Raw genomic sequence first — 13,824 nt, forward strand, 5'->3', positions numbered from 1 at the left:
TTTGCACTGAAAATGTAGCAATACGTAGCATCTTTAATTAATGGTAGGCTAATTTATGCGAGTTTCGAACTCCCCCAGTAATTAATCTTTCTTTCCCTATAATTTAGATTCGATTAATACTTTTTTTAACAATATCCACTTGAAATCGATTTAAAAATAACTTTAGGGGAAATTGAAAATTTATGCAAATATAGCCAGTAGGGTGTGGTGTCCGTGAGCGCGGAATACGGAACAAGATATTCTTGAGTATTTTAAGCAGAGTTAAGATTCTGTAGCACTGTGGAATATTAATTAGAGGATTATGATTTAACTATAAAGGATAAATTAATTAAAAATTCAGGAGGAACATCTAAATGGCTGAAATTGAATTCTGCTATTGGACAAAGGCCAATAGCAATTTGCTTAAGCTAACGTTTTCAAGTAAAAATATTTCTTTCCGCGTTTATATATGTTTTTGTACCACCTAAAACATCATCAGCCCTAATTATAAACGTTTTTCAGCGGGTGAGGTGAAAACATCGCTGTCTTCTTCTTTCGAATGTCAAAACAATAACGATAGAAAGAGAGAAAACAGAATTAGTGTATATTAATTTATATTAATAGAAATTATATTTTGTTCTATTTAAAAAAATCTAATGCGAAATTTAAAATGTTTATCAACATTAGTATTTTAAACAAAACAGTCGATCAGTCAAAAATTGATATGTGACATTGACATTAATAGTAATGACATTTATAGGATACAGGATCGAAAATAGCGTATCGACGACGGTTTGGAATCTTTTACGATTGATACGAATTGAGTTCTTGCAGAACAGAACTGCTGAGATGTCGAAAGCAATTCCTCACATAAAGTTTAGATCGCAAATGTAATTGAAAATTGTTCTTTAATATGTGGTGTACCAAACATTATACGTCTCACTCACACGAATTTCATTACAACGTAAATAAACAGACCAGCTACATCATTGTGAATAATGTTAACTTCCGTGCACATGTTTTTTTATTGGACAAAGTAAATATATAATATTCAGATAGTACGTATTGTTTTTGATAGATAATTATCATAGTAAAAACAGATAAAAAGAAAAGAGACAAATATATAAGACAAATCAGTGGCGTACTTAGGTCCTCAAGGTATCAAAACTGACGCACACTCGGATTTCATATCCGCAGTAAAGTTTTTTATTTAAAAAATAACAATTTAAGTAAAAAATGTACAAGTTGATTCAATCATTCCGAAGAAAACAAAAAAATAGTTACGACCGCGGTGTCTTACGAATTCTATATGAAACTGAACGTTTCATATAGAATTTGCAATTGGTAGCAACACATAAATAGAAATTCGAGAAAGTTCGATGACGATTGGATATGCAAACTGAAATAGAACTTTCGTGAGCGTAACGTCGGGTTTCGTTTGTTCTGCTGAGTAGTTTTTAAAGTGCGTTATGTATTTCAAAATCGCGGTCATTGTTATTTATTATTGTTTCTTGTTATATACGTTTTTACATATTTCAAAAATGTTTTCGATTGTAAATAACAGTATTAAATAGCGTGATCCGCGACGGCACTGTCAGTTAAACTGTCGGTTAATATGGCGCCAAGCGAAGTACAAAGAAAACATGCATTTAACTATAGCAAAGACTCTTAAAGACTATTTATGATGCAATATTTTTATAATTTATTTTATTAATGATAATTACAACAAACATTAGGTCCTTACATATGAAATTAGCGTTTTGTCGTACTGACCAATTTGATCTGAAATATCTCCTCTTTGGTTAAGAATTCCAAATTCAAATTAATAAATTCATTTAGCTGGTACATTTGAGTTTTCAAAACAGTCATTCATTTGTTTTTTCCTCATTATTTTTTTCTTTGGTGTCGCTTATTACTGCACAATGGAAAACATGAAATATAGTATATTTACGATAGTATAAGTACGAGTTCTACCGTGGCACCAGTGCTGCAGAAACAGCTCGAAGGATTAATGCTGTGTACGGCTCTGGTGTCGCCAAAGAAAGCATGGTACGTTTTTGGTTTCAACGTTTTTGTTCTGGAAATTTCGACCTTCAGAACCGACCCCGTGGACGGCTGGAGACCAAAGTGGAAAGTGAAGAATTAAAGGCTATTGTGGAAGAGGATCCATCACAAAGCACTTCAGAGATAGCTGCAAGCTTCGGGGTAAGTAATAAAACTGTATTATCCACTTGAAGCACATCGGGAAAATAAAAAAACTTGAACGATGGGTACCTCATGAATTGAGTGAATCGAACTTGCAAGCAAGCGTCGACTGCTGTGTTACTTTGCTCAACCAACACAATAATGAAGGGATTTTAAATCGAATCATTACTATTGATGAAAAGTGGATACTGTACGATAATCGGAAGCATTCGTCGTGGCTGAACCCTGGAAGGAAAAAAATTCAACTCCGATGCGGCAGTTCAAACCGCCTTGTAAGAGTTTATTGATTCTCGCCCCCATGGTTTTTTTAGTAATGGAATTAATGAACTACCTATGAGATGGCAAAAGTGCATAGATAACAACGTACTTTGATTAATTAAATATATTTTACAAAAAAAAAGACTTTATAATCCTCCCGTACAAAACACCAATTTCATATTTAAGGACATAATATTATTATATGTGATAATCTATAATTAGTAGAATATTTATCAAATGACTTTTCAATCTCTGTTTAATTGTTTATCTAAAGTATTTACTGTTGGCTGTCCTTAATAAAAAAAAGTCCAAGTGGATTATACTTGGAAACAACTTGGTTGCCAAGCTTGGTAATCTCAACTGCGGTTGGTCACATGATCTGAAGGTGGCAGGATGCACTGGATGCGAGCTGGGACCTTAGGCACACTTTACAATATCCAGCAGTAAACGATTGGCTGATAAAGATAATAAATATGAGTTATAACTCGTCTCGTGGTGGTAGGCGTACAGTAACAGTAACAGCCTGTGAATGTCTCACTGCTGGGCCTGCTCACGCCTCCACTCCTTTTTTTTTAATTGAGGAGACGGTTTGAAGCTTATTCTACCACGCTGCTCCAATGCGGGTTGGTGGAAAACACATGTGGGAGAATTTCATTGAAATTTAACACATGCAGGTCTCCTCACGATGTTTTCCTTCACCGGCAAGCACGAAATGAATTAAAAACACAAATTAAGCACATGAAAATTCAGTGGTGCTTGCCCGGGTTTAAACCCACGATCCTCGGTTAAGATTCACGCGTTCCAACCACTGGGCCATCTCGGCTTTTGGTGGTAAAGAAATATGTTTTGAGAAAACCTGAATATTATGTTGAATTTTCTGATACCGATTGCCAAATTGGAAAGATCACCTACGTTTAAATTACCTACCTAATTATATATTAATTATAAATTGCCTACCTGCATAATTTGTCAACAAATACACTTTGATATTCAATCCACTGTCCATTTGCCCTCGTGTGTTCATTTTACGAATTGTTATTTAAATAAACGTTCATTGTCAAAGTTTAACCGTAGGTTTATTTTTTAAATTCATTGATAAGGCTGTATCTAGCTGTGGTTCACGTGAATTAAGCGTAAATGTCGATTAATTTACGTAACATCTGTTACGGTTTGCGCGTGACAAACGAGCGCTACCGAATTAGTTATAATTTATAGCGGAACGGCCCATGAGGTTAGTGATGTAAAGAACAATCATATATATTTATACCGACAAAATGAACGACTATATCGTCCTATTTTGGGATATATTATTTTCGATACAGTTAAAAAAGAGCGTGGAGTTATTATTTGTTGATTTCGAAACGAGATATGCTTACATTTAATTGTATCTGACTGACTGTATACTTAAAGAAATGCAGAAGAGTAACAATTGAATTTGAGCTGTTTGTTTGTTTGGCTGAGGTAGGCTTAATATACGGGAGAGGCCGCGATGCGTTATATCAACACGATCTTGCAGCCTCTTCGATCCGTGCCGAGGACGGCCATCGCAGTGGTTTTAGTGGGTAATAATCCCACATAACCCAGTTCCCCTCTCCCATGGGATAAGGTACCTTTCTGAAGGTTTCCACTGCCTGAAAAAAAAAAGGTTTACATTTAATTCAATAGTGTAAAGTATTAATATAACGATGCAAAAGGACGTAAAGGCCACGTGCCTATTTGAATAAATAATTATTGCTTTGATTAAATTTATTTTGATTATATATAGAAAATATTATTTAAATATAATAAATATTATTTTATGCTGTTTTTATAAAAGAGCCGAGATGGCCCAGTGGTAAGAACGCGTGAATCTTAACCGATGATCGTGGGGTCAAACCCGAGCGAGAACCACTAAATTTTCATGTGCTTAATTTGTGATTATAATTCATCTCCTGCTTTACGGTGAAGGAAAACATCGTGAGGAAACCTGCATGTGTCTAATTTCACTGAAATTCTGCTACATGTGTATTCCACCAACCCACATTGGAGCAGCATGGTGGAATAAGCTCCAAACCTTCTCCTCAACTAGAGGAGAGTAGGCCTTTAGCACAGGAGTGGGACATTCACAGGCTGTTACAGTTTTTATGAACTTATCTTAGAGCAAATAAAACTTTTTATATTTGATTTTCCAGTTAAAGTATCCACGCATGTAATTTTTATATAGTGAAAATTTAAATTTGTTGCTGACATAATCCTATTTAAAATAACAAAAAACATTAATATATTGCTTGCACGATATTAACCTTAACCGAAACCTTTATCCAGAATTCATTTGATTTAGATTATCGTGTCAAATACACAAATCTGATATTTTTGAAATAATGTTATCTATTAAAAACAGATCTCTATTTTTAATAAGTTTTTTTTTATAAACGTTTGCAGTTGACGTGGACATTTCTCAGAGTGCAAATATGTTTGCTCCTATAACGACTGAAATTACTCAAACTTGAAAATTATTAAACATACAAAAATCACTACTTATAAACCTGGTATGGTAACCTTATAAATACTAGTGGTAGAGCTTTGTACAAGCTCGTCTGGGTAAGCACCACCCACTCATCGGATATTCTACCGCAAAATAGCAGTACTTGGTATTATTGTGTTCCGGTTTGAAGGGTGAGTGAGCCAGTGTAATTACAGGCACAAGGGACATAACATCTTAGTTCCCAAGGTTGGTAGCGCATTGGTGATGTAAGCGATGGTTAACATTTCTTACAATGACAATGTCTAAGGGCGTTTGGTGACCACTTACCATCAAGTGGCCCATATGCTCGTCCGCCTTCCTATTCTATAAAAAAAAAACCTCAATTATTTTCGCATATCTCATGATGAATCTAATTCTTTAAATATATAGTCAGTGGTGGAAAAAATATTAACATATCAAAATAATTTGATTATTAAAATAACTATTTTAAGATTGAATTTTAAAAAATGCAGGACCTGAGTTTTGCGCGGTTTTAAAAATTCGACCAAGCGAAGGACACTTCTTCATACCTTTTCATGTCATTTCTACTCACATTTGATCACAAGACATTGTTTCCAATGTCCCTATTCCGAGTGCCTTCAGCGCATTCTCCCAAAATACATTTTCTTCGAATTTGCATGTATATTGGTTCACAGGCATCGGGATTACGTAGAAGAATAAGGCGCTTGGATATTTGCCATCAAAATGTCTTTATTATTATTGATAAGATATCACTTTAACGAGAAGTGAAGGGAGGTAGCGAAAGCTCAAAGTTGCTTAGATTAACAACTTTGAGCATTTTCCATTGTATCTTCTTATAATTTAAATACACTGAAATCGAATTGTTGTATATATTTAAAATTCGCCTTCAATATTTTTAGTTCATCATAAATGTAAACTTACAAAACTCGTTCATCACTTCTATGCTAAGTAAGTTTTGTAAATAAAGTTTTTGTTAGTTCCAGACAAACCAGGCTTCCAATTCAATTTTTGAATTTATGAAATCACGAAAGCCTGGTTTGTCTTCGTATTGATCTAAATATAAAATTTTCATGAAAGTTACAGAAGTAAAGACATAGTCCCATCAGTGGAAGGTCTTTGTGCCGTCTGGATGAGTACCACCCACCAGTCACCAATTATTTTATCACTAAAGAGTAATGTCTTTTAATAAAACTTTGTCTGGCCGTATCAATATCTTCAACTTAAGGCCACATTGTGGTGGCATATTATTTTTGTAAATAGTGATTTATACTTCTAAGTATCTAAGGGAGCGTAAAACATTTTGTTATTATAAAAGGTACGCAGACTAGCAAATGGGCCACCTAATGGTAAGTGGTCATCACCGCTGATAAATATTGACGTAACAAATATTAACGATCACTTACATCGCCAATGTGCCATCAACTTTGGTAACTAAGATGTTTTGTCTCTTGTGCCTGTAGTTCCACTGGCTCACTCACCTTTCAAACCTGAATACAATAATACTAAGAATTGCTGTTTGGCGGTAGAAAATGTGGTGAGTGGATGTTACCTACCCAGGCGGGCTTGCACAAGGTCTACCGAAATGGTAGTTCTCATCACGCCCATATAATTATGCATGCTTTCCTGTACTAAATTAAATAAAACAAGTCATTAACTTTTCATGGATTGTACGGATAAAAATGACACAGAAAAATAAGCAATAACAAATAGTACACAGTAAGGCTATTCTGTAAGACACACAGCAGAAATCGGTAGTGAAATTTCAGAAAATGATAAGCGACATTGATCGTAATAATTTTAACATTACGCATCCGTATAAAACCGGTTGTCAACATTTTACGGGTGAGTAACGAAGTAAGTACAGTACAGAGTAGCATTGCAGTTGATGGTCAAAACCCATTACGAAGTTGTCATCATCATGTTTTCACCAGAACTAGAGAAAATATGAAAAATCCAGCTCAATATGTTGTGCGGAAATGACATGGCAGGGGCAATGAGGTGTAAAATTTAACCCACATATACTAACATGTGACGTTAAATAAAATCTATAAAAAAAAATGGATTTATGGATTTTGGAATAATAGTAAAAATGTCCATTTATTTGAATGCGTTTATTATAATTTATTTACAACATACGTCATAGATATGTTTTCACATGTTTCATAGTCTTGTTTTTTTTATTATTAAAATATTATTATTACATTTCTATCGAACTAATCTAATATTTGAGCTAATTTGAAATAAGTATTGTGTCTTAAGCTATAGCATATTCCAATCACAGGAGGAGTAGAGACAAATAAACTACTTTGAATTGCTATGATACCATTCGTCGAAATCAAAAGTTCAAAATGGCGGCAAAGATATGATCAGAACTTTCAAATTAAAATGGGTATCAGTTCTTAAGTGGAATAGTGTTGAATTATAAATAATTGCAGTGCATGATATAGAAAAACTATTTGCAAATCACATGAAATCTATGGTTTATTTATTTCTACTCTTTTTGCCATTGGAATTAGGTTACAAAAACCTAGATAGCAACTTGAAATTTATTGTTAACGATTTTTTATTTACAATTTAAAAAGAGTAATTAAATCAGGAATTCTGAAATTCATACTAATTTTATGGAAGTGTGATAAATGAATATTCGTATCTGATCTTTTAACCGACGCAAGCTTTTTATTTAATGTATTTAATCCTGTTTGTATATCTGTATACCTAGAGCCTAAAAGATTAGCACGCTTATGACATAATGTTTTTAATTTTATTGTTGTATTGTTGTTTGAAGCCGGAGGAAAATACCTTTTATCTCAAGCAATGGTTGTCGTCTAAAGTTTTTTGATTGTGTTAAGCTTATGTATCGATGTTTATTAATAGTACTCCAATCAAGAAGATGCCCTGATTAACCCCTAAGGTAGTGACAGAGGGGCTGAAAATTGATATGAAAATCTTTCATTTTTGAAGAAATAACTATGGAAATTGGTTTTTGGAAAATCTATGGCGAAAGCGAAGGCGCAGGTATAGCGTTAATATAAAATTTAACGATATAAACCTTCAACAAAAGCATATCCACGCTTGACCGGTTATATACCTATATATATTATTATAGTTACAAACTATCCGATTACTAAAACATGCTCCGTGGTCAATTACATTAGGTCAGTTTGGTTGAACTAATTAATTAATTAATGATTAACTGGCGTTAATTTGATCTTCTCAAACAGCTTGATTGTTGATCGGTCGAAATGTTATTCGATCGTATATAACACAGATATAATGGTTACCGGACGCTTCAATTATATCGGAATGTTATATTTAATTGATGTTTTATTGATGATAGGATATATGTCCTTAAGTAATAATATCAATTATAGAATTCGATATGATGACGACATGAAAGGCTATTCAATTTTCATGCTCAGTTTAGAAAATCGTGAGGAAAACTGTGAAACTTGATCCTTCAAATAAATCCTAACCCACAATAAACAGAGTGGTGGAAGAAGCTCCTATTTCTTCTTATAAAGAAATCTTAATTCTTATAAGAACCATTTTGTTCAGCAGCGGGATATTCACGGGCCCAAAAGCCAGATGACAATGTTTGTATGTAATATACAAATATATTAAATTTGATACAAATGTGAAGTACACTTCGAAGTGCTTAAGTGCGCATAATGAATAAAAAAATTGAATGGGTTATTTGAACGACAATCGTTTATCAATTTTCGTCACTAATATGAAATTTTGTAAACGGTTGAAGCGTTAAAATAAAATTTACTAAAAATTAATATTTTTGAAAAGTATTCGAATATATTATTAACCCGAAAATATCGTTGTGAACTGTTCCTTTTACTACACATAGTCTTAAAATCTTAGATACTATTCCATTGCTAATTTCAGATCAATTAAGTAAAAAGTGTTCTATAAATAATAATTATAGTAGTCAAATATTTAATGACAGAGATAATCGCGAACCAACGCACTTTCAAATGCTACGAAATATAAAAAAAAATACTCTTTTAATATTTTTAAAATCTTTCTTTTAATACTTATCCAAATTTAATATTGAAAACTCTGTTAGTTAAGTTTTATTCATATTTTTTTATTTAATATACACAGTTTGTTTCGAAAATAAAATAAATTAAAAAAAAACCCTTATGGTAGATTTTCAAGTTCACATAATATTTACGATATGAAATCAAGATATTATACACTAAATATTATAAAAAAAACCTGGTATTAACCTTAATTTGTCAGAACGATGTAATATCAGATATTCTACCGCGAAACAGCAGTACTTGGTATTGTTGAATTCCGGTTTGAATGGTTAGTGAACCAATGTAATTACAGGCACAAGGGACATAACATCTTAGTTCCTAAGGTTGGTGATTGGTGATGTAAGCGACCGTTAACATTTCTTACAATGCCAATGTCTATGGGCGTTAGTGACCACTTACCATTAGGTGGTCCATATGCTTGTTCGCCTTTCTATTCTATAAAAAAAATTGACATCTGATTTTACAAATTTCCAACATGTTCTCAGGCCTGGACTTCAGACTTAAGGCTGCTAGGCACTTTGACATTTAGAGCCCCTATTCCGAAACGGTTGTGTTATTCAGTCAAAATAATATAATTGTTATGTTGATGGGGCACCTAGTACGGTGCCTTGAAGGCCTAGACATAAAAGCTGGCTGTATGTTCTCTTAAGCCAACAATAGTATATATACTTTCAAATTAATTAATAAATAGTGCAATATCATCAAAATCATAAAGTACAAACATACGTTCCAATTGCCATAAATTACAATATTTTTAATTGCGTTTTATTTTTCAAGTATTACGTTCAAAAAATTACGCCTTACCATAATGAAAAAAATTAAGATTATTTGGATGTAATCTCTTGTACACTTCAATAGCGTAAATTGTTCGTCATTGTTACAGAAAGGCATATATTTATAATGAACGGTTCATATTTTGAACCTAAGGCTTAACACTTGTAAAATGTTGTCCAATATTTGTGGAATATTGATATAGTTTACACTTCGAGCCATTTGAAAGTGAGATGCATAAAACACTTTATTTGGATTATTTTGTTAGCTCAGGGGAACAGGTAAAATAAATTATTTCAATTAATCAGATGATAATTAAAAACAAATCTTGGCATATTCTTATTATTACATCGTACATAATTCTACAAACTATCTTATACGAAAATAAAATCAGGATTAGAACAGCAATCGCTCTTTCTATCCGGGTTTTCCTTGGCGCGTATCCACTTCCCATGACAGTGTGGTGCAACCAGCGCGTAGAAGCGCGTGCTGTGACCACTCACGCCGTGACCACCGCACCGCCAGTTGAGGTCACGTCGAAGAGCTGCTGCTTCGCACATCACGCAAACTGTACCTCCTGTTGAAAATATATTATATAATTAGAAACAACTTGATTGCAATTCGAAGGCTAGCCATCCTATGCCATTCACGTGAATCTTAGTCGAAAATTGCAAGTTCAAATCCGACAAGCGTTACTTAGTTTTCATGTGCTTTGCCGGATAAAACATCTGCGTCTATAACTAGTCCGCATTGGACTTGCGTGGTGAAATAAGCTCCAAGCTTTCTCCTCGAAAAGGGGAGCCTTAGCCCAACAATGGGACACTAGCGGGCTTCTAATGCTGTCACTGTACCATGCAGCCATAATTAATACAGATTAATGCAAATTTTTAATTTTAATCTCGTCTTATTTAATTAATATTGACAATTGACGAGCCGGTTGGCGTGGTTGGTAGATTCTTGCCTTTTCACGCCGAAGGTTGTGGGTTCGATTCCCACCCAGGACAGATATTTGTGTACATGAACATCTTGTTTGTCCTGAGTCTGGGTGTAATTATCTATATAAGTATGTATTTACAATAGAAAAGTAGTATATGTAGTATATCAGTTGTCTGGTTTCCATAGCACAAGCTTTGTACAAGCTTAATTTGGAATCAGATGGCCGTGTGTGAAAAATGTCCCAGGATATTATTATTATTATTATTATTATTATTATTATTATTATAACTAAATAAATATTAATAATGTAATGTTATGACAGTCCTTGGTTTTCTGTTCGGACCCCGAGTGTACTCAGCAAATAATAATTATTATTAAGTTTTCTATTAAGGAGTCTTCCGTAACAATACGGAAGAGCCATGCAGATGAATGAGTACTGGGTCAACATAGCAGATGAAAAATCTCCAAACTTTAGTTAATGACAACCTGTACTGTCCAGCAACAAAAAAAATCAGGGTCTTACTCCAAGGTCATATTACAATGTGTTTACCTCATAACCGCCTACGAGAACTCAAATACCACTAGAAATAAAGAACTGTATTAAAATACTAAAGAAATAATATAAAAAATACACATTCTAATTTGAGCTTTGGCTAATGCGATTCAGAAACAGCACAATGTACAACTAGTGCCATCTATCGATAAACATCATAACTACGTATTAATCGAACATAGTATTTATTTATAAATGTCTTATCAAACTACCTTCACGTAATGGCTTGTAATCGGAATCGGTGTGACATGCTTTTGACACTTTGGTCACTTCGTACTGCACACAGTATCTGAAACAATTATAGGTTAAGAACATGGAACAATAAAAATAGATAGATAAAAACTTCATCATATCACGTATGTTATCTATTAAAAATATACCGTAATCGTTTAAAATTTCTAAAGAATAGTGAAGATATTTTCTATCCACATAACAATAAAATTATTATTTCATTTATAAATGATAGGAAACTTTATTTACATACAACAGAAAATATTTATAAAATAAGATAGGCGTTTTGAACTGACTTCCCAAAGAGGTTATATATATATTCATGAACCGATTTCGACGGTTCTTCTTGCACTCAGTTCAGTCTAGCTCCAAGCTTATCTCATATAAATTTTATCAGTATTGGACATTTCCAAAATTCGGACAATTATTTAAATATTTTTGGTAAATAAAATATTATTAACATTACTCACTCTCTATGTGAGTTGGATTCTGGATCGTCTGGGTTGCGCAATCGCAAATTCTTTCTGATGTCGACGGTCTCATTCGAATGGCGGCTCACCGACAGTCCTCCTGGCAGAATCATGGCTGATTCCTCTATAAACAAATAAATCATGACTCGTATCGATTTTTTTTTTTTTATTATCTTGAGAACTAAGATATGTCCCCTGTGCATTATTACACTGACTTACTTACACTTCAAACCGCTACACAACAATACTAAGCGTTGCTGCTTGCGGTATTTTATATGATGAGTGGGTGGTACCTATCCAGACGGGCTTGCACAAAGCCCTACCCACATAGTAGGCGCTACTAACTATTTTTATACTACTAAGAAAAGTAAAAAAAAACTTAGTAAGACTTAAGTTATGGGTACCACCGACTCATCAGATATTCTACCGGCAAATATCAATAAATACTATAGTGACGTTCCGGTTTGAAAGATGAGCCAGTTTAACTACAGCTACAGGGAAGAAACCTCTCCATCTCTAAGAGCGGACAGCTCATTTTGCAATATAAAAAGAGTTGCATGTCTGTTTGTCCTGAATCTGGGTGTAATTATCTATATAATTATGTATTTACAAAAGAAAAGTAGTATATATAGTCTATCAGTTGTCTGATTTCTATAGTACAAGTTCTGCTTAGTTTGGGATTTGATGGTCTTGTGTGAAGAATGTCCCAGGATAATATTTATATATATAAAATAAAAACTATTAACACAAAGTATTAGCAATATCACACAACATCAAGTAGCCCCGCTATGCAAGCCTTTCCTGCGGGTACTATTATTACTAATATCTGGGATCAATCGTTTAAAGAAACTAAGGAAGAGCTTTCTTCTGTTCAAACAACTATAAATTAAAAGTTATCACTTCCTACACTATATATACTCAATAGCGAATCTAGACAGCGTGATTCAGGAATGTGACAGATTCAAGCAACGCCATCTACCGCTACCGAATAGCAATACGCAATTATACAGATACCAACTACCAGTTACAATGTCGCACGTTTAAACGGTTGCTCGGACAATATTCCATCCATCCCTACATCAAATGATTTGACTTTAAAACAATAAAAATAATATATCATTATATAAAATACAGTAATATATACAAGAAAAAATAAATAGTATATAATAACAAAAAAAATAGAATCAGTATAAATAACACTAAATATACATAGCTTTACCATTTTATTCCATGAAACTAGGAAAATAACCAAAATACGCGATCAACAATATCAATATCAGTTGTCTAACTTATCTAACCGCATACTGTGGAGCTAAGTCTTTCCATAACGAATATAAAATAAGGATTCCACTAAAGTTTTGAGACTAAAGCGATTCTAAAAATACCATATTACCGCTTGCATAGAGAATAAGTCTTCTTTTAAGTTAGCTTTAACTTTATCTATTTTACAACATATACATTCTTTTTCTTTTTTTTTATATTTGCCGGGAGGGCAAATGTCTACTCCATCTGATGGTAAGTGGTAGTAGAGTCGGGAAGAATGTTCTGCACTAGCCGCCCCCGCCTTGCTGGGCCGCAAGATGTCTCTTCACGCTTCCTTTAAAGGAACCCGGATTGTAAGAGGAGGGAACACGTGAGCTGGTTAGGTATTCCATTCACACATTTTACAATAAACCAAAATACATAAAGAATTATTGAAATGCATATTTCATTTTCAATTGCAGTGACCCTGCCTTCCTTTCCGGGGCTATGGATTTGATTCCCGCCACGAGGTTGAGTGCATTATATGTATTAATATGCATTATGTATTTATACATTTATTCAAAAATTATATATGTAAATATGTATATCAGTCGGAAGTTACCTATGACACAACAGACGACA

At 33.5% G+C, this 13,824-nt stretch overlaps 1 protein-coding gene across 1 annotated transcript in view; it reads right to left on the reverse strand.

The window, feature by feature from the left end:
* Positions 1-10,094: 10,094 nt before the first annotated feature.
* LOC126775473 (somatomedin-B and thrombospondin type-1 domain-containing protein-like) overlaps positions 10,095-13,824 on the reverse strand; it is a 40,153-nt gene continuing 36,423 nt past the window's right edge. The window contains exons 3-5 of the mRNA XM_050497445.1: positions 11,941-12,064; positions 11,449-11,528; positions 10,095-10,324 (exon numbers count right to left, since the gene is read on the reverse strand). Coding sequence (XP_050353402.1) covers positions 10,125-10,324; positions 11,449-11,528; positions 11,941-12,064 — 404 coding nt within the window. The 3' untranslated portion in view covers positions 10,095-10,124. The remainder of the gene's footprint in view (positions 10,325-11,448; positions 11,529-11,940; positions 12,065-13,824) is intronic.

The sequence above is a fragment of the Nymphalis io genome, chromosome 18 (assembly GCF_905147045.1).
Source record: "Nymphalis io chromosome 18, ilAglIoxx1.1, whole genome shotgun sequence".
NCBI lineage: Eukaryota > Metazoa > Arthropoda > Insecta > Lepidoptera > Nymphalidae > Nymphalis > Nymphalis io.